This window comes from Lissotriton helveticus, chromosome 5_1 (assembly GCF_964261635.1).
Source record: "Lissotriton helveticus chromosome 5_1, aLisHel1.1, whole genome shotgun sequence".
Taxonomy (NCBI): domain Eukaryota; kingdom Metazoa; phylum Chordata; class Amphibia; order Caudata; family Salamandridae; genus Lissotriton; species Lissotriton helveticus.
The window spans coordinates 2,034,411,924-2,034,435,556 of NC_136065.1; the positions used below are offsets into that span (position 1 = coordinate 2,034,411,924).

Here is a 23,633-nt window from a genome sequence, read left to right on the forward strand (position 1 = left end):
AAAGGGAGAGGTTACCTACTTGGTGGACCTTGGAACTCCCAGGAGCCCTCTCAGAGTGCTCCATGTTAACAGGCTCAAGGCATATGTTGACAGGAAGGACATGAGCTTGCTCATGGCCACAGATGAGGGACAGGAGGAAGAGAGTGACCCTCTCCCAGACCTGCTCACTCAGAATCCTGATGATGGATCAGTTGATGGTGTTGTCTTTTGTGGCAGCCTCACTGAACATCAGCAACAGGATTGCAGGCAAGTCTTGCAATCCTTCAGACATATGTTCTCTCTGACACCCAGCCAAACTGATTGGTGTACCCATGATGTTGACACTGGAGACAGTCTGCCTGTCAAGAGTAAAATCTACAGACAGCCTGATCATGTTAGAGACTGCATCAAAACTGAAGTGCAGAAAATGTTGGAGCTGGGAGTCATTGAGCCCTCAGATAGCCCTTGGGCTAGCCCAGTAGTTCTAGTGCCAAAGCCTCACACCCAGGGTGGTAAGAAAGAGATGAGGTTTTGCGTAGACTACAGAGGCCTCAATGCAGTCACTAAGACTGATGCCCACCCAATACCAAGAGCAGATGAACTTATAGATAAATTGGCTTCTGCCAACTTCTTAAGTACATTTGATTTGACAGCTGGGTATTGGCAAATCAGGTTAGCTGAGGAGGCCAAACCCAAGACAGCATTTTCTACCCCTGGAGGGCATTATCAATTTGTGGTAATGCCCTTTGGACTGAAAAATGCACCTGCCACCTTCCAAAGGTTGGTGAATCAAGTCCTCACTGGGCTGGATGACTTCTGTGCAGCATATCTAGACGATATTGCTGTCTTTAGCTCCACCTGGGAGGATCACCTGGTCCACCTGAGGAAAGTGTTAGAGGCCCTGCAAAAGGCAGGCCTCACTATCAAGGCCATAAAGTGCCAGATAGGGCAGACACAGGTTGTATACCTGGGCCACCTTGTAGGTGGAGGCCAGGTTCCGCCACTGGAGAGTAAGATACAGGCCATCAAGGACTGGACTCCTCCAATCACCCAGACTCAGGTTCGAGCTTTCTTGGGCCTGACTGGGTACTATAGGAAGTTTGTCAGAAATTATGGGTCCATAGTGACCCCTCTTAATGACCTGACAAGCAAAAAGATGCCAAAGAAAGTTCAGTGGACAGCAAGCTGTCAGAAAGCATTCAATGACCTAAAGCAGGCCATGTGCACAGCACCTATCCTAAAGAGTCCAGATTACTCCAAGCCATTCATTGTCCAAACAGATGCTTCTGAGTTGGGTGTGGGGGCTGTTCTGTCTCAACTGAATTTTGATGGTAATGATCAGCCTATTGCTTTCATTAGTAGAAGGTTGACACCCAGAGAGAAAAATTGGTCAGCTATTGAGAGGGAGGCCTTTGCTGTGGTCTGGGCCCTGAAGAAGCTGAGGGCCTACTTGTTTGGCACTCACTTCACCATTCAGACAGACCATAAGCCCCTCTTGTGGCTAAATCAGATGAAGGGTGAAAACCCCAAACTGCTTAGGTGGTCCATTTCCCTACAGGGGATGGATTTTACAGTGGAGCATAGACCTGGTACTGATCACAGCAATGCTGATGGGCTCTCCAGGTATTTCCACTTAGAGCAAGAAGACTCACCTGGTCAAGGTTAGTTTATTGTCCCAAAGTTTGGGGGGGGGTCATGTAGGAGAGTAGGGTCTGCAATCCTATGATCACCCAGATTTTTTGCTGCACTGGTTTACGACTTTCCCTGGCTGTGGGCCTGCTAATCAGACCCACAGCCTAGCTGTTCTCTCTATCCAAATTGTACTCAAGTACTGAATTGGCACTGGGCCCTCTCCAAGTCCCTGTACCCGGGGCTGAGGTGTACCCAGAAGTCTCCCAGGGGCTGAAGCATGTATTATGCCACCCCTGGGCTGACTAACTAAACTGACACAACTGGCTGCACGACAGCTGGGGCAAGGTGGTGTACTCACCCTTTGCTGTAGATATAGTATACCTATATCTAACCCTAAAATGGACACACAGATCTCCTATCAGTCACTCCTATGGCAGGCCTTAACAATCCTGAAGGCAGAGTGCTTGGAATCGTGTGAGATGGTGCTCTGGCATGAGCTGAGCCTGTCTGCGGCTTTCGGGATCCATCCCTTGGCCGTTTCCATGATATCGCATACCATATACTCTTAAGTGCATTATAATCCTCGCGGTTATATGCCAACTCTGGTATCGCTTTATCAAAACATGTCGAGTAAGGTGTCATACGAATTGGAATACTAACCCCTCGCCAATTCTGGCGACGGGCTTAGCATTCCACCCTTCTAGAGGGACACGACATGTATGTAACCCCTAACCCCGGTTAAAGCCAAACAGAGCCTCAGCTCCACAAAATGGATGCTGCCACCGAGACACAAGTCTGCCCTCCTGCTGCTGGGAGTCCTCCCAGAGCAGGAGATAAGGACAAAGGGTTTCCTGCCAGGGGCGGTGCCAGCACCGTCCCAGACAGGGTTTTGTGTATTGTAGGTAGGCAGGGCTTTAGAGGAAGGTGACTGCACGTGGCACCCCGGTGCTCACTGTGCATAGGCTGGCTGGAACCAGTTCCAGGGTCACTCCAGACCCTGTGCTGGGGAAAAGCCCGCCAAGGAAGTGGGTGTAACCACCCCCCTCCTAGTCCTACCCCTAGGGCAGGACTTAGTCGCGTGCCAGCCCCTTTTTACAGGATAAAGGTAGGAACTGGCCCCCTTCCAAATCAGATCATCTTTGAATCCTGAAACTACTTTCCACGAAAGGAACTCAAGACTTCTTCCTAAGATTTCTCCCTTGTGACTAAGGAGTAGTCACCCTGCATCCGCAGGCACCATCTTAAGAACACTGCGGTCTGCTGCACGTCTCTCCTCCGGATCAAGACTGCCCAGCTCGACGAGAACCGGCTTCCCTGGCACCTCTGACCTCTACCTACATCATCAGTCACGCTGAGATTCGTGGGTGTGACGAGACCTCGAGGGACCGGCCATCTTCAAGACTGCACGACTTCTGCACAGCAAGCCCGCCGAGTAATTTCCTGGTGAGTGCTTTGGGGACCGAGAAGCCCCGACCCTGAGCAGCTCCAGCACCGAAGTGCAGCCCCCCAGCATCTCCACGATCGGCGTGGGGCCCTTCTGCTTTTTGCTGCTCACCGCGTTGTTTGGCTACTAGCCCGCTGGCTTGTGGCCTCCTGAACGACGCCCGACGACATCACTGCTGCTAGTCTGGTTGCTCCAGACTGGCCCTTGCTCCCTTCCAGAAGAGGAGCACTCCGGACCCTCCTGGTCCACTCAAGACGCCATTTTGAGTCCACCGCGTGGGCTTGAATTAGCCAAGGCTTGTTGCCCAATCCTGGGTAACTTCGACGCCGACAGCTTCATCCATCGTGGGACAGCTCGCCTCTCCATCCTGGTCGCCGACAACGCCTCCTGGTCCGTGAGATCTGCAGAGCCAGCGTCGCCCACTCACCTAGTCGAGGTGACTTCGCCCGGTGCCATCCTGGTGCCCACTTAATCACTGGCTAGTGATTCAAGAACTTGGTCCCCTCTGCTTTCAGGTTTTCTTCTTCCTTGATCCAGGCTTGGATCCATCGAACTTTCCTTCACTGGTCGCCTGCCAGCAACTTCCTTCTTCCAGGCTCCTGGTCCGGCAACGAGATTCCCGACGTCTTTTCAGACCTATGCAGCTGCAGCCCCTGGGCTAGGTAACTTCGGCACTTCGGTGTCCCAGCATAGCCTCACTATCCTAGGGTCAGGATCCACTGTCGTTTTCTTCCTACCAGGTCGGGTTCGCCCGTGAACACTAATTTTGCCTTTACTAGCTTCCATAGACTTTGTCCCGCATCCCGCGTGAGAGTGCACACTCTGCACCCGAGTCCCCTAGGTCTCCTAGAAGTAATCTAACGATTCTATAGTCAAGTCCTAGCGATTCCAAAGCCTATTAGTACTGTACTTACCTGCTAGTAATTTCGCATTCCACTTTTAAAGTATATGGTTTTTCGTGCCCCTCGGGCATTTGTGTATAACGTGCTAACTTAAGTATTTTCGTAAGAGTTTTGTTGTGTGCCTAGCACCCTGTCCTCATAAAGAGTACAGGGCTGTTGTGATTCTAATAAATACACTGTTTATTTTCATAACACTTGTGTGGTGTCCTTTCACTGGGTGTTCAAGGGGCAATGTGATGGTAAAACAGCTGGCTTAACACGCCCTCTAGAGTCTTAGCCTTAGACTGCTCGTATCCATGCTACTAGGATAGCTGGTCTATAAGGTTGACTTACAACCAATCATCAATAAGGGTTGTTTGGACTAATATATAGTGATCACTAGAATAGTGAACACTGCACATCAGGCCAACTTCTCACAACACCCCTCACCCTCAGCGTCGGGCTCGGCGCTGAGAAAAGAACCACCGGTGGATCATTCATCGTCTAAACTACCGTCGACGGCGGGCTCGCCGTCGAAAAGAAGACCAGGTACGTCGACGACGTCGAAGGATCCAGTTCCGTCGTCGAAATCCCCTCCGTCGGCGTCAACCAAGGCGACGTCCGACGTCGAGAAAGGGAACTCCACCGCCGTCAACCGGGCGACGGTCGGCGTCGAGTTCCAAGACCCCTCCGCCGTCGTCAACCAGGCGACGACCGGCGTCGAGGGAGGTCACCCCTCCGCCGTCGTCATCCAGACGTCGACCGGCGTCGAGAAGTGTGACTCCTCCGCCGTCGTCGAAGAAGCGACGTTCGGCGTCGAGGACCAAGACCCCTCCACCGTCGACAGGGAAGAGTCGATCGGCGTCGAGGATGCAGTCTCCGTCGGTGTCTCGTCAGCTCTCGACGTCGAGGGTGTCCAATACCCCTCCACCGTCGTCGCACAGACATTCGACGTCGAGGCAGAAATCTCCGTCGACGGCTGATCATCCCCGTTCGACGTCGAGAGAAGGACCTCCGTCGACGACTGGGCATCGTCACTCGACGTCGAGGCAGGGTACTTCGTCGACGACAGGACATCGTCGTTCGACGTCGAGACTTCCGTCGACGACTGGGCATCATCGGTCGACGTCGAGAGAGAGGACTCCGTCGACGGCCGGTACTCGCCGTTCGACGTCGAGACGTGGAACTCCGTCGGCGGCTGCTCATCGCCGCTCGACGTCGAGAGACCATACATCCTCGCATAGACATTCTAAAACAAGATTGTTTGATCCGCCGACTTCCCGAAAGCACTCGACCATGAGGGAAGATCGCTCGGCGTCGAGAGGTTCAGATGTGGTGATGGTAACGGAATCAGCTTCCCGTCATTCCACCTCAAGGTCCTCTGGCTCCTCAACTACATCTTCAAAGTCCAGGAGTCCGGTACGCAAATCACCTGTGCGTCGGACGGACCATTGGGCGGATAAAGTCAGACTGTCACCCAGGTGGTACAGGTCTTTGGACCATTGGAGAGATTCTGGGGCTGCAAAGCGTATGCAAGACTATGCCAGCTCGCACCACAGGTCTCCTCTTCAGAATCTGGTGGAGGAGATGGACAAGCATAGCCCTCCCAGGCACAAATCTCCTGTAAGAACACCACCCAGATCTCCCAGAAGGACCCGATCTCCCAGAAAAGACCCAGAGGTGCGGGTCAGGTCTCGCTCTCCTAGACGAGAAGAGCCTTCGAAACGATCAAAAGAGAGGAGGCACAGTGTCCACCATAGAAGTCGACGTACTCCGTCTACTTCCTCTACCGCTTCTTCCAGGTCTTCCAAGAGGGACTACTCCCCTACTTTGACGGACAGTCCTACGTCCCGATCTTCCCCAGTGGATGACATTGGCACGTATCTGGACGTCTTACAGAGAGGAGCTCAGAAGCTGAACATTGAGATGTCTGTCCCTCAGGTTACAACGACAGTCATTTTTGAAAAAGGGGATCACCCGTCCTCTACTGCCATTAGTTCCGGGGATTATAGATCCTGTCAAGGAGGTATTTCTAACTCCGGCGGCTATCAGGGCGGTGCCAGCCCGCATCCAAAAGAAATACAAACCGGCCTCTTCTGACCCGGTTTTTGTAAGATCGGACCCGCCTGCAGACTCTGTTATTGTGGCGGCGGCGAGGAAGACACACGCAGTGGCAGGTTCCTCTTCCGTCCCCCCAGACAAGGACAGCAAGACGCAAGACTCCTGGGGTCGCAAAGTCTGCAACTCAGCTGCGTCGACTCTTAAAGTTTCTAGTGCGGCTGCACTTCTGGGGCGGTACGACAGAGCCTTATGGGACTCTATGGAAAGGTTCAAAGCCAAGCTGCCAAAAGAAGACCAGCAGGACTTTGAGGAGACCGTCACTGAAGGATGTCTGGTGGCGAATCAGATGATCAGCACGGCTGCGGATGGCGCTGTCCTATCGGCGCATTCCTATTCTCATGGGGTTTGTGCCAGGAGATCGGCATGGTTGCGCTTGACAGGCCTGAAGCCGGATGCTCAACATCGCATCTTTAATCTCCCCTTTTTGGGTTCCGCTCTTTTCGGTGAGCATGCTGACGAAGAAATGACCCGAATGAAGACGGAACTGGACACAGTGAAAGCGGTGGGCTTGGAAAAGAAGAAAGAGTTCAAGCGTCGTTTCAAGCCCAACAGGGGGAGAGGGGCTCAACAGAGGGTTCAAACCCCTCAATGGTCCCAAAGTAAAGCCCAAGGAAAACCCCAGTTTCGGGGTAAACCTGGCAGAGGTAGAGGAGGTCATCAACAATCCTCTACCACTACAAGAGGAGGAAAAGCCTGATCAGTGGCTTCCTCTGGCGCCGTTACCCACTCCAGTGGGAGGAAGTGCTTCACAACACCTGGCAGAGTGGGTCAGCATCACCAAGGATCAGTGGGTGCTGAATATACTGCGCAATGGCTACAAGCTACGTTTCCTTGCTCCTCCAAAGAACATACCTCCAAAGAGCGCTTCCCCTCACCAACTAAGCTTGCTCCGAAGAGAGGTAACAGTCCTACTGCAAAAAGCGAGCGATAGAGGAGGTTCCTCTCGCTCAAAGAGGAAAGGGAGTCTACTCCAGGTACTTTCTTGTCCCCAAAAAAGATCAGGAGGACAAGTTCAGACCAATACTCGATCTACGACTTCTAAACAAGATCATCATCAGAGAAAAGTTCCGCATGCTGGCTCTTCACCAAATATGCCCACATCTTCAAGTCGGAGATTGGATGTGTTCGGTGGACCTGCAAGATGCGTACTTTCACATCCCAATTGCTCAACAACATCGCAAGTACTTGAGGTTTGTCGTAGGGAACAAGCACTATCGGTACACAGTGCTACCCTTCGGTCTCAAGTCCGCACCACGAGTCTTCACCAAATGCATGGCAGTGGTGGCGGCTTTTTTGCACAAGAAAGGACTCTTCCTATACCCATACTTGGACGACTGGCTCCTAAAAGGTCCGTCTCCAGTGCGGGTAAGACACGATCTACATCTGTGTCTTCTTCAATTGCACAGGCTCGGTCTCCATGTGAATCTGGAGAAGTCAGTCCAGCGGCCTACACAGTCAATTCACTATCTAGGCTCCGTTCTGGACACAAGAGTGGGAAAAACGTTTCCTTCGGAGGAGAGACTTTTTTTCCCTGAACCAGAAATGTGGAATTCTGCTAGAATCTCGGCTTCCAACAGCCCGACAAGTAGCATCCCTGCTGGGTTCCATGGCATCCTGCATCTTTCTCATCCCCGTTCATCACCACCCCCTTTTCTGTATCTTTCTCATCCCCAACGCCAGGCTGAGAATGCGGCCTCTACAGCAGGCCCTGGAAGATCAATGGGACCAGGCGACAGGACTTTGGGAGGATCGCATCAAGCTCTCCCAAGTGACGAAAGACGCCATCAAATGGTGGACACGGAGAAAGAATCTGCTGGTGGGGGTTCGGTTTCACCAGCCTCTTCCAATCCAGTCGATAGTGACGGATGCCTCTCTGCAAGGTTGGGGAGCACATATGGGTCCTCTTCAGATTCAAGGCCTGTGGTCTGCGCAGGAGCAGACATACCACATCAATATGCTGGAACTCAGAGCGGTATTCCTGGCTCTCAAAGCTTTTTTACCAGCGATAGAGTCCAACTCAGTCCTAGTTCAGACGGACAACACGACCACCATGTTCTATCTGAACAAACAAGGAGGCACAAGATCTCGCCCTCTGTCTCGAGAGGCTCAGGCAATCTGGCATTGGCTCCTCTCTCGAGACCTCACGATAGTGGCGGTGCACCTTCCAGGCGAGTTGAACGTAAAAGCAGACGCACTCAGCAGGCACTTCGAAGATCAGCCAGACTGGGTGCTAAACGACGAAGTGCTGGAAGAGCTTTTTCGTTGCTGGGGTCGTCCAACCATAGATTTGTTTGCAGACGACGAAAACTCCAAATGCCACGCCTTCGCGTCCAGGTTCCACCGGCCAGGGACTCAGGGGAATGCTCTACTGATGGATTGGTCAGGGACATTCGCTTACGCGTTTCCTCCCCTGGCTCTCATTCCGAGAGTAGTTTCCAAGCTCTGCAGATCGGACATGGACATGATCCTGATAGCTCCGGATTGGCCAGGACAGTGGTGGTACCCGGACCTTCTACATCTGTCTGTGTGTCCACACAGACGACTTCCTTGCAGGCCGGACCTGTTGAGCAAGATGAACGGGAGGATAATGCATCCCAACCTCCCATCATTGAACCTAACAGCATGGCTCCTGAGGTCCTGCAATATGGGCATTTGAACTTGCCTCCTGAGTGCATGAACATTTTAAAGGCGGCCAAGAGACCCTCCACGAGAGCGTCTTATGCGTTTAAGTGGAAGCGGTTTTTCTTATGGTGTAAAGATCACCACCTTGACCCGATAAAAGGACAGGAGGACGTCATCTTGCCTTTCCCTAGCTACTGCTGGTTTGAAATACGCTTCTATTAGGGTGCATTTGTCAGCCATAGTTGCATACAGAAAATCACCAGATCAGGTTTCTTTTTTTCAGGTTCCAGTGGTTAAGGACTTCCTCCAGGGGTTGAAGAAAGTCTATCCCCCTGTGCGAAATCCTTCTCCCCCATGGGAATTAAACCTGGTGCTATCCAGGTTAATGTCACCACCTTTTGAGCCCATCCACAAGGCCTCTTTGCAGCATCTCTCTTGGAAGGCGGCCTTTTTGGTGGCGATTACCTCGGCTCGCAGAGTCAGCGAGATTCAAGCTCTCTGTGCGAAAGAACCATACACTATCTTTCATCACAATAGGGTAGTCCTAAGGGCTCATCCGGCTTTCTTACCTAAAGTCATCTCTGATTTTCATATAAATCAATCCATTTCCCTACTGTCATTTTTTCCAAATCCAACGACCCCAGCCGAGCGGTCACTGCACTCCTTAGATCTTAAAAGAGTGCTCAAGTTCTATCTGGAAATGACCAAAGGGATTAGAAAAACGGATCAACTGTTTGTGAACTATGGTTCAATGCGAACAGGTTTTCCGGCAGCCAAGAGGTCCATCGCGAGATGGATTGTCTCTTGCATAAAATTGGCTTATCAGCTTGCAGGCAAGCCTTTGTTGCAGTCACCCAAAGCGCATTCCACTAGAGGGAAGGCCGCTACAGTGGCCTTCTTGCACGACATTCCAATGTCGGAGATTTGCAAGGCTGCGACTTGGAAATCAGTTCATACCTTTACGAGACATTACTGTCTCGAGTCTGATTCCAGGGCCGATACTCAAGTAGGACAAGCCTCTTTGAGGAATCTATTTGGGTAGCCTACGGGCTGTACAAGCTTAGTAGTTACTAGGCCTCATATGGTTATTACTGTATTGTTACTCCTTTGCCCGCAGGGAGATGAGGTGAGGCTCGCTATTCTATTCTAATGCTTATGACTATTGATGAGGATCCCCTGGAAGAGAAGGATTAGTTACTTACCTGTAATCCTAGTTCTCTTCCAGGGGTATCCTCATCAAAGTCATAAGCAACCCTCCCGCCTCCCCGGGCAAAGGACATTCTTTGATAAGGAGATATTGTTAACCTATTTGTTATTGGGTTTATTTTCAGTCTCCGAAAAGAACAACTGACCTAACTGTCACCCCTGAGGCATGATGGGATACTGGGGGTCATGAGTGCCTTAAAGGCACGGTGTCAGTTTATTGCTATGCAGCTACAGGTTAGCTTTTCAGTCTTTTTAGACTGTGTGTTTGCAATGCAGCCTGGGAGCTTTCTATGCTTCCAGTGAGTTATAAGAATTTCTACTGCTTTCTGAGCATTAAAACAGTTTCTAAACAAACTTTTTTGTTGTTTCTCATGTTTCTAATGCTTATTATTATTACATGTATGGTGGAAATTCTACACAGCATATTTCAGCTCTGTTTCTATTGGCTGCTATTGCATGTTATATATATGTATGTATTTATATATATATGAGTATATCTATATGTGGGGCACATATAATATAGTGTTTCCGGGGTCCCGCACATGGGCGGGTATATTCTAATGCTTATGACTTTGATGAGGATACCCCTGGAAGAGAACTAGGATTACAGGTAAGTAACTAATCCATCCTGCTGGTGCATCACGCCAGATGGCGGATGCGGGCTCTGCAGTGGGACCTGAAGTTTCAGTGGGCCCAGCATCAAGGCAACCTATCCGGCCATGTCCTGATCTCGGAGGGCACTGCGAGACAGTTGCAGTGGTGGCTCACGGACTGCGATTGGGTCTGCGGCAGATCCCTCTCCCTTCCCCAACCGGAGCACGTAGTTGTGACGGAGGCGTCCCTCCAGGGCTGGGGAGGCCACATGGGAGAGGCGGAGGTCAGAGGCCTCTGGTCTCCGGCGGAGACTCGACTCCACATCAACATGTTGGAGCTTCGGGCGATTCGTCTAGCACTGAAGGCATTCCTCCCCTCTGTCCGGGGGAGTGTAGTGCAGGTGTTCACGGACAACACCACCGCCATGTGGTACTGCAACAAACAGGGCGGGGTGGGGTCGTGGACCCTTTGCCAGGAGGCTCTGCGCCTTTGGCAATGGCTGGAACATCAGGGTGTGACCCTAGTGGTTCAAAACCTGGCAGGTTCTCTGAACGCCAGGGCAGACGAACTCAGCCGCAGGTGCATGATGGATCACGAATGGCGTCTGAACTCGGACGTGGCGCAAGGCCTCTTTCAGCAATGGGGAGAGCCTTGGTTAGATCTATTCGCCACCGAAGAGAACGTGCAATGTCATCAGTTCTGCGCGTTGGAATTTCCAAGGCGGCACTCGCTCGGAGACGCTTTTCGTCGCGAGTGGAGCTGCGGTCTATTGTACGCCTTTCCGCCTATACCACTTCTGCCCAGAGTGCTGAAGAAGATCAGGCGCGACCGGGCCCAAGTCATCCTTGTGGCTCCGGACTGGGCTCGAAGGTACTGGTATCCCGAGCTACTCAGTATGTCAGTCAATCCCCTGGTTCGTCTGCCTCTTCGGGAGGACCTTCTGTCGCATAGCAGGGGACGGTCCTCCACCCGGACCTGTCCAGTCTCCACCTCCATGCTTGGAGATTGAGCGGCGACAGTTGAGGCCATTTGACTTGCCTCCTGAAGTCTGTAATGTCATTCTGACAGCCAGGCGTCCCTCCACAAAGTCGATATACGCCTGCAGGTGGAACAGATTCGTGGCATGGTGCACAGCAAAGGCTGTGGATCCTCTTGCTGCCCCTCTTTCAGAGGTTCTTCTCTTCCTTCTTTCTCTTGCCCAGCAGGGCTCTGCTCTGGGCACTATCAAGGGCTACCTTTCTGCCCTTTCAGCCTTTCTCAGGCTACCTGATCAGCCTTCTTTGTTCAAGTCCCCTATTGTGAACAGATTTCTTAAAGGCATCACTCACACTTTTCCTCCTGTTCCGTTTGTGATGCCTCAGTGGGACTTGAACCTGGTTCTGACTTTTCTGATGTGCGCTCCCTTTGAGCCACTTCACAATTGCCCTCTTCGCCTTCTGACTCTGAAGACTGCTTTCCTGGTTGCCATCACCTCTGCCAGGAGAGTGAGTGAGCTCCAGGCTCTTTCTTGTACTCCACCTTTCCTTTCTGTCCATCCGGACAAAGTGGTGCTACGTACCAAACCATCTTTCCTGCCCAAGGTCGTCACGGCCTTCCACATTGGGCAGTCTATCACCTTGCCTACCTTCTTTCCGCCACCGCATCCCTCTAAAGAGGAAGAGCGGCTCCATCGTCTGGACCCAAAACGTGCGCTCTCGTTTTATCTGGATCGCACACGCCAGTTCCGGGTGGATGACCAACTCTTTGTTGGTTACGTGGGCGCTAAGAAGGGGAAAGCGGTGCACAAGCGGACCATCTCCCGGTGGATCATCTTGTGTATCCAGGCATGCTACTCCTTGGCTAGGAAGGAGCCCCCTGCTGGATTGCGGGCTCATTCTACCCGAGCCACGGCGACTACCACTGCCCTGGGCAGGGGTGTGCCCTTACAAGACATCTGTCAGGCAGCTACGTGGGCATCGCTGCACACGTTTGCGAGACACTACTGCCTGGACAGCCAAGTCCGGAGGGATGGCTTCTTTGGCCGTTCCGTCCTCCAGGACTTTCTGGTGTGAGTATTGGTTCGCAGACCCACCACCGGGGTTGGTATTGCTGGGGTATCTATTCTAAGGTAAGGAATCTAATACTAACGTGTCTCTTTCAGATGCACAAGTTACTACTTGTGTAACGATATATCTGTAAGAGACATTAGTTAGTATTAGATTCCTTACCGACCCGCCCATCCTCCCCGTTCTGCGAACCAATATCTAGGGTTAGGGTTGTCCCCTTTCAGGGCCCTAGTTTCAATGGCACCAGTTTTGGTTTTTAACATGGCTCTGCGTTTCTGGCGCGGAAAAGCTGTGTCTAAGAACTGACATCAGCACGCGGAGGCGGCGTCTAAGTACTCCGACGACGTCATCATGGCGCCCACGACGCCGGACGCGGAGCCGCAGACGACGCCTACCGACGCGCAAGGGTACTGCTACGCAAAAAAATTCCGGATCCAGTCTGACGCCTGGGGATATTCTAAGGTAAGGAATCTAATACTAACTAATGTCTCTTACAGATATATCGTTACACAAGTAGTAACTTGTGCATTAACTACACAGTGGTTTTCCCATAATAACAACCAAGATGTAATCTACTCTGAAGAATCTGATTGATCGAAGTTCTCAGTTGTTGTGTAATTGATTGGCTGTTTTTCAGCTCTAGCCTGCTTAAAATCATGCCACTTTTCCACCACTGGGCATTCGCCAGTCATTGCACGGACTGGTACACGTTTGTCACTCAAGGTGTCCAACACTTGCTTTCATTGGACTTCTTGAGTTTTGTCAGTAATAGGGCAGAATAACATTTGCAGTTCAGTGCACATGCCTATCAGAGACCAATGTGACATCTTTCTGCTTCTTGACTATCATTGATTGTTTGTCTGTATTATGACTGTCCCTCTTTCACAGGTGGCAACTGAGATGTGTTTTGTTTGATTAAGAAAATATTTTTCCTAATTTATTTTTTCATTCTATGTCAGGTATGTCAAGTATGCTTGTGAAGGAGTCCACTACATGCAATGAAAACAAGACCTCTATTCCAAAGTCTGTACTTAACCAATATCAAACACTCCAAAGTGAGGACAAGCACACCCTCTCCACTGATGGTACAAAGGCATTTAAAAGAATTGGGAATCATCTACACCATCAGAAATACCATGGGCTAAAGAAGCGCTTTCCCTGTAGCTATTGTGGAAAGGGTTTTGCTCACAAGTCCTATCTTCTTCGTCACCAGAGAAACCATACCAGTGAGAAGCCCTTTTCCTGTACTGAATGTGGGAAAGGTTTTACTCAGCCGGGAGGGCTTAAACGTCACCAGAACATACATAAGGGTGAGCTTCAGAAACCCTTTCCTTGCTATGAATGTGGGAAGTGCTTTGTGTCCAAGTCAGATTTTCAGCATCACCACAAAAGCCATATTAACAGCTTTGCGTTTAAATTAGACTTTCATCAAGACCAGAAAATTCAAAATGACGAAAAGCCATTTGCCTGCACTGAATGTGGGAAGAGATTTACTCTCAAAGCAAACCACAAACGCCATCTGAAAATCCACAAAGGTGAAATTGAGAAACGCTTTTCCTGCAGTGAGTGTGGTAAGTGCTTTACTCACCAACCAGGACTTGAACGCCACCTGAAAATCCACAGGGGTGCAATTGAGAAACCCTTTATCTGCAGCGAGTGTGAGAAGAGATTTGTCTATAAGTCACATTTAGAACGTCACAGAAGAATCCACACTGGTGAGAAGCCCTTTGTTTGCACTGTGTGTGGAAAAAGGTTTATTCAAAGGTCAAATCTTCGACATCACCTGGGAACCCATAAAGAAGCCACTTTCATTCAATCATTATGAAAAGATTTTTAATCAGCGCACACATTTTAAACATATCCAGATAATCCACACAGGTGAGAGACAATTTTCATGCATCTAATGTGTGAAGAGTTTTATGTATGAAACAGACCTTCAGTATCATCGTAGAGTTAACATGGATGAGTTATTTTCTTGCACTCAGTAGAAGAAGAGCTTGGTGAATAAGTGATCTTCACTGTCACCAGACGTTTCACATGGGTGAGAAGCCATTTGCATACACAGAATGCAGTAAGAGGTTTGTTAAAAAGGACATTCTATGACCCTATATTGTCTACACTGGTTGGAACCCTAGAAGTTGATAGATCATTTCACAAAAGGTATCTTCAACATCACAAGAGAATTTTCACCTGGAACTTCAATTATGAACTTCAAATGAGTATTCATATCAATTGACAGTTGATTCCCTACACCAATGATGGGAAAATAAGTTGTAGATCTGCTTTGTGTTATTTACAGCTTCTTCAGTTGAAGTTTATTTGCCTGATCGTTTATACATTCTCACCTACTGCCACCCATCTGAGAAAGCTAGTGTGGAAAGGAATAACTGCATCTGGTATTTCCTGTAGTTGGAACTGTTCAATAGTGATCTGCTGCACTTTGCTTATTAAGTCTGCACTAAGTACTTCTCTATATATTTTTTTTAATTTCTTTTAGCCTGGGTCTTACTTAATGTCATTTATATGGTGGTCTTAACTGTAAATAAATGAACCTTGTCTTTCCACAAAAAGATGAATTTGGACTGTGAACACCTCTGTTCGAGGCATATGGGCTGCAGACCACACACTTTAGCATTAGATCATCATCTGGTGGTGGGCCCGGATGATTACACAATCAATTCAATTCAAAATCTTTATTCGAATTTTTGCAAATTCATAAAAGCAATTCACACAATCCCAAATCAAATTACCATAGTTACAAAATACAGCATATTATTAAATACAATCAATTTATCTGTAAAGTCGGAAATTTACTAAGGGTGCTCCATAGTTTTCCGAACATGAGTAATAACCCTTAGAAAAGTGCTAGTGCGAAATATCAACTCTTCATTATTCAAAGTTAACTTCATCAAATTTGATTCCTCCAAAGAACGTGGTCTATTTTTTTTAAAATACGGGGCTAAAATCCATTAAAAATATTTTTGATAAAATTTACAAAAGAAGAAAAAGTGTAATTCAGTTTGCAAACTCCTATCATCACATGGGCACAAATTATTTCCAGATTTTAGGGATGAGTAACCTAATGGGAAGCATAATAGAAATCTAATTGAGCCTCCCCTAAGGCGAAAGAGTAAGGACCTTTCCCAGCTTGTCATTGGCAGCATGAGATACAATGGGATTGGTTGTGTGTACAGATCTTTATCCACATAGGCCTTAATTGTTGGTTTGGTTAATTCCCTTGCCAGTCTTTCTTCTCTATAAAGTGCGTACAATGCGGATCTTAAAATGTTTTTATCTTCCAGTTCAATTTTCCCAGGGTCAAGAAAGAGATATCATTTGCCTACGCTACTCAATTCTTTAAAAACTCCAGAGAGTCAGGGGATTAGCATCCCTTTTTCACAATTGAGGCAGTCTCTTATAATGTCATGGGTTAGACCAGCCAAGTTGTTCTTCCAGATAGCGAGCCAAAACATTGCCGGTCTGGAGGCAATAAAATCCGATATATAGTGCAAATTCAGTTCGCAGTGGCAGATGTATTCTGAGGAGGAAATAGGTGCTCCGAGAATTTTCCTGCAGAAGCGGTTTTCCTCAGTCTGAATACTCTGTGTTTTGCCCAAGCCCCAGATCTCTGCCCCATAGTTGGCTACTGGCACACATTGTGATTTAAAAAAAATTTAAATTGCTTTTGTGGCATCTATTTTCTTAGGCCGTGGAAGGCTAAGAATAGAGTTAATGGATTTTGAGAACTTGCTCGTGGCGTGGACCAAATGTCCACCCCACGAGCCGCTCGCAGCAAAAACCATTCCTAAATAGGGAAAAGTGTTAGTGGAGTAAAGTTTATCAGAATCCACCGCAATAACACTTAGTTGTCTCTTCCCCGGGCCACAGGACATAATAAAAGATTTTTTTAAATTTCCCTCCCCAATTTCCCAAGTTCCCTCCCCAGCTTCCCCATTCTTAATCCCATTCTTGATAGCCTGGTATACTCCAATTCCTGTCGTGACCTAGCCAGGCAGGACTCCTGGAGGGATAGAAGAAGGAGAGTTGTTTTGTTTCTATATGTTTATAGGGGGCCTGTGTGTCCCAAGAACATATGTAGTCTACAGTACGGGCGTCCTCAAAATTAATTATGACACAATCATCCTGGATACTTTTACGCTCTTTCCCTATCCAGGGTACTCTGCGCACTGACAGAATCCTACTTGTACAATGTGGGGGGAGGGGATGATTAGCGTTAAGCCAATAATGTACTTTATTTTTTAGAGACCAACTTGTTTCAGTTATATGGTCCGCTACCTCTGGGACCCCAGTCATAACTACGGGCTTGCGTCTGGGGGAAGATGAACTGTGCGTCTATGCTCTTTTTCTTTTTCCTTTTCTTTTTCTTTTTCTCCCCTCTTCTGGTCCTTGTCCTTGTCCTTATCCGGGGGCACTAGAGTTGTCCTAGTTTGACTTCCTATTTGTTTAGTGTGTTGGGGAGGTGCAGAATTATTTGTCGACTTGACTGGATTTTTATTAACTTAGGCTGCTGGTGTCTTTGATGTTAGTGTTGTATTCAATACTTGTGCCATCGTCTTCTTAGCCCCCGGGTCTGCTATGTTGCTATTTATTGGTTTTGTCCCACCTGGTAGAATAGCCGCGGGGTTAGATATGTTCGAGGCTTTCTTAGGGATGTTTTTAGCCGAAACATTAAGCCCAGCCAGTTGTTTCTCTATATTTGAAAGTCTGGTCTCTATTGGGGAGAGATATGATTTTAAAAGTTCCCCAATTTTTTCTAACAAATTACTAGTTGCTTCGCAGCAATTGCGTGTATCCCCCCCAGTAGTCTGGATCTCTATATTTCCTGAGTCAAAATCCTCATTTGTCTCATCAATATTTGGTTTACTATTCCTATCTTTACTTGGTTTTTTTCTTCGGTGCAATCTTCTCCTTAACCATTGGTATCTTTACTTGTTTCTTTTGTTTCTGTATGGCACCCTCCCTCCTACCCCTTAACTCTCTGTTCCTTACTTCATCTGGTGTATGGTTGATAACTAAGTCAGGTGTCTTTTCTAGTGCCAGACTTAGTTGGGAAACAGATAAAACTTCAGATGCAGACAGGTCCACTATATTTGGCATCCTGTCATCATGTAAGGACCCGGAGTCCTGAGTTCGTATTGGCGTTCTAGCTAGAGCAAGAAGTCCCATAGATGAACGTCTAGCTTGTTGTAGATCTTGGGATACTCTACGTTCAAAGAGAATAATACCTTGGTCTATAACATCATTCGCTCTAGTTATGAAGCTATCCAAGGGGCCAATTATCTGCTCTTGTTCCGCTGCAGTTTTGCTTCTACTACCCCTCGTAGACATGATGTGTGTCGAGGTGTGTTTAGCGATAATCAACTAATACCAGAGGGTAATGCAAATCATACAAACGATGTGTCTTTATGGAAAATACACAAACCGGGGGGGGGGGGCCCGGTCCGGTCACAAACGGTCTCTAACAGGCTACAACGGGCCCGCCCTTGGCAGCGTGGGGAGGGACTTGTAATATAGATGAGATAAGGCGACCAGGAGGCGGGGCAGTCAGGGGGCGCAGACCAGATGGCACAGGTCAAGCAGGGATTCCTGGGAATGCGAGTCCCTGCAGCGCTCCACCCCTGATTCCCTGTCACCTCTCTCCCCAGACAAACGGTAAGGTGATGGCCCCAGGCGGTATAGCACACCGCGCAGCGGCACCCGCGAAGCGGGTGTGGCAAGACGTAGGTAAGGGGCTCCCGTCCAGGAGGCAGCATCCCAGGTGTAGTTCCTTTACAGTTTCAGGCGTCCAGAGTTCTAAAATGATTACACTTTGTTGTTGTCTTGGAAGAGTCTTTGTCTGCTAGGTGACTCCTCCCTTAGACCGTTGTGCGCATGGGCATCGACTCCATCCTCAGATTGTTTTTTCCCGCCATCGGGCTCGGATGTGTTCATCGTTCGGCCCCTACAACATCAATATCGTCTTTGACACTGATTCCGGTCACCCGCGTCAAAGAGAGGATCCACTTCTCCATTCCAGCGCTCATCGGGGCCGTTGGGCCCAACTGCGCCACTGGGCCTTTGGCTCATGGAAAGAACACCATTCAAGAAGTGCCCTCCGTGTGGACACAAGTTTCCCCACACCGACCTGCATGAGGTTTGCAACTTGTGCTTGTCTCCAGAGCACGAGAGTCGAGACTGTGAGGCCTACGCTTCGTTCCGGTCCAAGAAAACAATCGGGGATCGTCGAGCTCGAAGAGCTATGGAGTAGTCATCGTCGTCGACACCAGACCTCATCATCAACGAGGCGCCGATCGAGGTAGACGTCGAAGAACAACAAGAAGACGTCGCTTCTGAAGCAGAGTCAGCTTCTGGTGAGGAGGATCGATCCGAAGATGACGATCTTCTTCCAGCTGGTCAACAGGTCGTGAGTAAGAGCGTCGACCCTGTTCACCCCCCCATACCGGGACAGGCTTTGGTTCCACCCCCGCCTTCGGGTCCGGGTGCACACCGATCGAAACCTTCCGACGCCCCGCCTACGGGCTCGTCAGCGAAGAGTATTAAAAAGCCTCCAGTCGGCTCGGGCTCGAGTCAGACTGTCGGTCCCGAAAAGCAGAAAGGGCTTAAACCGAAGTTAACACCTGCACCGACACACCCATCAATGCTGAAAGTTACCGAACCGAAACCAAGTTCGGCACCAAAAGAGGTGCCGAAACCAAGTTCGGCACCGAAAAACGTTCCAAAAGTTACGGAAACAAAGACAACTCCGGTAGCGAAAAAAGCAGACCCGAAAGCGGTTTCCATATCGAATCACTCTTCAGCACCGAAAGCTTCGGATCTAAAAAGCACAGATCCAAAGAAAAAGCTAGAAAAGTCTTCGGAACCAAAATCACAAACTGTTTCCAAGGCAATAAACACTGTGAAGGCTAAGCCTGATGGTTCCAAACCACATAAATCGGCACCGAATAAGGATTTACCTATAGAAGAGCTTTTCCAACCTGATGTAAGGCAAAAGACTCTAAAAATTCATCCAAAGACTGTAAAAGTGTACACAGTGCCTGAAAAGAGGAAAATGGACTGTCCTAAACCATCTCCTGTTCCTCCAAAGAAGCATGTTTAGACTTCCCCTACAAATATTCCTTCACCAGAAATACTACCAGATATTTCTCCTGTGCACTCACCAGCTAGTACACATAGTATAATACCACAAGAGGAGGATTATGGGGATACATACTCACAACAGAGTTATCAGCAAATAGATTACATGAATGACCCAGATGATATGGCTGGATCATCAGTTGACCCATGGGAGGATTACAATGCACCAGGTGCACCAGATCTACCACAAGACGAGGCATACCCGTCTAGGCCATCTCCACCAGATGACACCATTGGGTTCACACAACTCATCCATAGAGCAGCTACTTTTCATGGTGTAGACCTGCATACAGATCCAATAAAAGAGGATTTTCTTTTGGATACACTGTTAACGTCCCATAAAACCACTACCACACTTCCAATACTTAATGGAGTGGTAAGACACGCACCAGAAATATTTAAAGACCCAGTCAGGGCCAGGGTAATTAACCCCAGACTGGAAAAGAAATATAAAGCGGCTCCCTCTGATCCTGCATACATTAAGGGGCAGTTGCCACTAGACTCTCTGGTAGTGTCAAATGCGAGAAAAAGAGCCAACTCGCAAAAAACAGGGGATGCTCCACCCCTGACAAAGAACCAAAGCTTTTAGATGCTTCAGGGAAACGCACTTTATCACAAGCTGACAATATATGGAGGATTGCTAACACTCAAGCTCTGTTAGCAATATATGACAGAGCTCATTATGATGAGCTTGAGTCACTCATGCAACACCTGCCAGAACACTATAAGGCTAGGGCTGCTGACTTAATAAAGGAAGGAAAAGTTATAACTAATACCTCCATAAGATGCGAGCTAGACACTGCAGACACCACATCTAGAGCAGTAAATACAGGGGTATTGTTGCGTAGGCATGCATGGCTAAATATCCGTGGCTTCAAACCTGAAGTACAAGCCAGTATATTAAACCAGCGATTTGTCCAGCAACATCTTTTCGGTCCAAATGTAGACAGTGCACTAGAAAAGATGAAGAAAGATACGGATACCGCAAAATCAATGGGAGCACTACAAACACAAGCCCATAGACCTTCCTTTCGTCGCTCCTTGTATAAGGTGCATCAAAGAGTTTCCAAACTAATAACACCTCCTCTACTTACAAACAACCCAACCAAACCTCGCCCAGTAAGGGATATTATAGAGGAGAGTATAGAGGAAACAATAATAAGGGCAGAGGCAGAGGCAAAAACAATCGTAACGCCTCTACTCCGAAACAGTGACAACCCTTCCATCCCCCCAGACCATTCCACTCCGGTCGGGGGAAGATTACAACAGTTCCTACCTGTCTGGAACTCAATCACCACAGACAGGTGGGTGAGACAAATAATTCAGTCAGGTTATTGTCTGGAGCTCACTTCCACTCCTCCAACAATACCACCCAGACAACGTCCTATGTTTCAAGAACACCTCTTACTATTAAGGCAAGAGGTGGAATCACTACTGCAAAAGAATGCAAAAGAACCAGTACCAAAGCAACATCAAAACACAGGAGTTTACTCCCTTTATTTTCTCATACCCAAAAAGGACGGGTCTCTCAGAACAATTCTAGATCTAAGACCCCTAAACCAGTACATACACTCAGACCCCTTTCCTATGGTCACATTACAACAAGTTTTACCGTTGCTAGAGAAAGGCGACTTCCTTGCCACATTAGACCTCAAGGACGCCTACTTCCACATTCCCATTCATCAGTCTCACAGAAAATAGCTAAGGTTCGTGCTAGAAGGTCAGCACTACCAATTCAAGGTGCTCCCCTTCGGAGTGACAACAGCACCTCGAGCATTCACAAAGTGTCTAGCAGTAGTAGCAGCACACTTAAGGGACAACATTCATGTATTCCCATATCTAGACAACTGGCTAATGAAATCCAAGTTGTACAACCAATGCGTACAGCAAACGCATCAAACAGCCTGCTGCACAAGTTGGGGTTTACAGTGAATTAAAAGAAATCACATCTACAACGGTCCCTGACTCTACAGTACCAAGGTGCAACTATAGATGCCTCCAAGGCAATAGCGTACCCCAACTTACTGAGAATACAAGCTATGCAAAATCTCATCAAAACATTCCAAGCACAACACTCACTACAGGCTCGAGTATTTATGCAGTTAATAGGAATGATGGAATCTTGCATTTTAATAGTCCCATATGCAAGACTACAAATGCGCCCCATACAAGAATGCTTGGCAGGTCAGTGGAATCAGACTCAACAGGAAATAACAGATCTGGTGGTGGTAGACGACCGGACGCATCGCTCTGTGCAATGGTGTAACAACAAAAACCTTTCAAAGGGCCGGCCGTTTATAGAGCCAGTTCCACAAATAATACTGACCACAGACGCATCTCTCACGGGATTGGGAGCGCATTTACAAAGTCATACAGTACAAGGTACGTGGACAATAAAACAAAAAGGTACTTCACATAAATTATCTGGAGTTACTAGCAATCTTTCAAGCTCTAAAATCGTTCCAACATTACATATCAAACACAGCTGTACTAGTCCGGATGAACAATATGACAGCAATGTATTACATTCAAAAGCAAGGAGGAACACACTCCCTACAGCTCTCCCGGCTGGCGCAGAGCATTTGGAGATGGGCCATTCCTCAAAACATTTATCTGTTAGCAGAACATCTACCAGGAGTTCACAATCAATTGGCAGATCTGTTAAGTCGTCAGAGACAACAGATACACGAATGGGAGCTGCATACTCAAGTTCTTCAGCCGTTCTTTCAAATGTGGCGACAACCAGAGATAGATCTGTTTGCCACACAAAGCAACTCCAAAAGCCTTAGCTTCGCCGCCAGATACCCACACCCATTATCCAAGGCAATGCGGTATGGATGAACTGGTCAAACAAATTTGCGTACGCTTTTCCACCTCACCCACTAATTCCATTAGTGGTACGGAAACTAAGGCAACATTCTCTCACATTTATTCTAATAGCACCAACGGGGGAAGACAGCCGTGGTACACAACGCTACTGCAGCTCTCTGTAGTAGCACATCACAAACTAAAACTCTCTCCACATCTACTAACACAGAACCATGGAGAGATTATGCATCCAGACCCAATGCAGCTCAATCTAGCGAGGTCTTAGAGTTTGGATATCTAAATTTACCTCCTGATTGCATGGATGTCATTAAAGAAGCAAGACGTCCTACCACTAGAGCATGTTATGCAGCAAAATGGAAACGATTCGCTGTATATTGCACACATAACGAGGTTAACCCCTTAGATGTTTCTATACAAAACATCATATGCTATCTCTTACATCTACAAAGATCTAATTTAGCATGCTCTTCAAATAGATTACATCTTGCTGCTATAGCAGCATATCTACAAAACAGACAACAGTTGTCCTTGTTTAGGGTACCTGCAAGTAAAGCATTCATGGAAGAACTTAAACGAATAATTCCTCCAAGAATATCACCTTCTCCAGTATGGAATTTAAATATTGTTCTTACAAGACGTATGGGTCCGCCCTTTGAACCACTGCATAAGTGTGAGTTACAGTTTCTTACATGGAAGGTTGCTTTTTTAGTACCAGTCACATCACTAAGAAGAGTGAGTGAGATCCAGGCATTAACCATCCAAGAACCATTTATACAACTGCATCATAATAAAGTGGTTCTCAAGACAAATCCAAAGTTTCTGCCAGAAGTCATTTCACCGTTCCATCTCAACCAATCCATTGAGTTGCCGGTATTTTTCCCACTACCACAAACAGTTGCAGAAAGAGCTATTCACACGTTAGATGTAAAAAGAGCACTTCTATACTACATAGATAGGACAAAAGCTTTTCGTAAAACTAAATAACTGTTTGGGTCCTTTTCACCTCCACATAAAGGCAATCCAATTTCAAAATCAGGCATTGCTAGATGGATTGTTAAGTGTATTCAAATTTGCTACCAAAAAGCAAAACGCACTTTATCCATTCCTCCTAGGGCTCATTCTACC

The 23,633-nt window shown here is 48.0% G+C and overlaps 1 protein-coding gene across 2 annotated transcripts in view; it reads left to right on the plus strand.

Moving 5' to 3' along the window:
- The window catches only part of LOC144756218 (uncharacterized), a 161,403-nt gene extending 146,303 nt beyond the window's left edge, over positions 1-15,100 (plus strand). For both annotated transcript variants that reach the window (XM_078645834.1, XM_078645833.1), the window contains one exon: positions 13,484-15,100. In XM_078645834.1, coding sequence (XP_078501960.1) covers positions 13,484-14,349 — 866 coding nt within the window. In that variant the 3' untranslated portion in view covers positions 14,350-15,100. The remainder of the gene's footprint in view (positions 1-13,483) is intronic.
- The last annotated feature ends 8,533 nt before the right edge of the window (positions 15,101-23,633 follow it).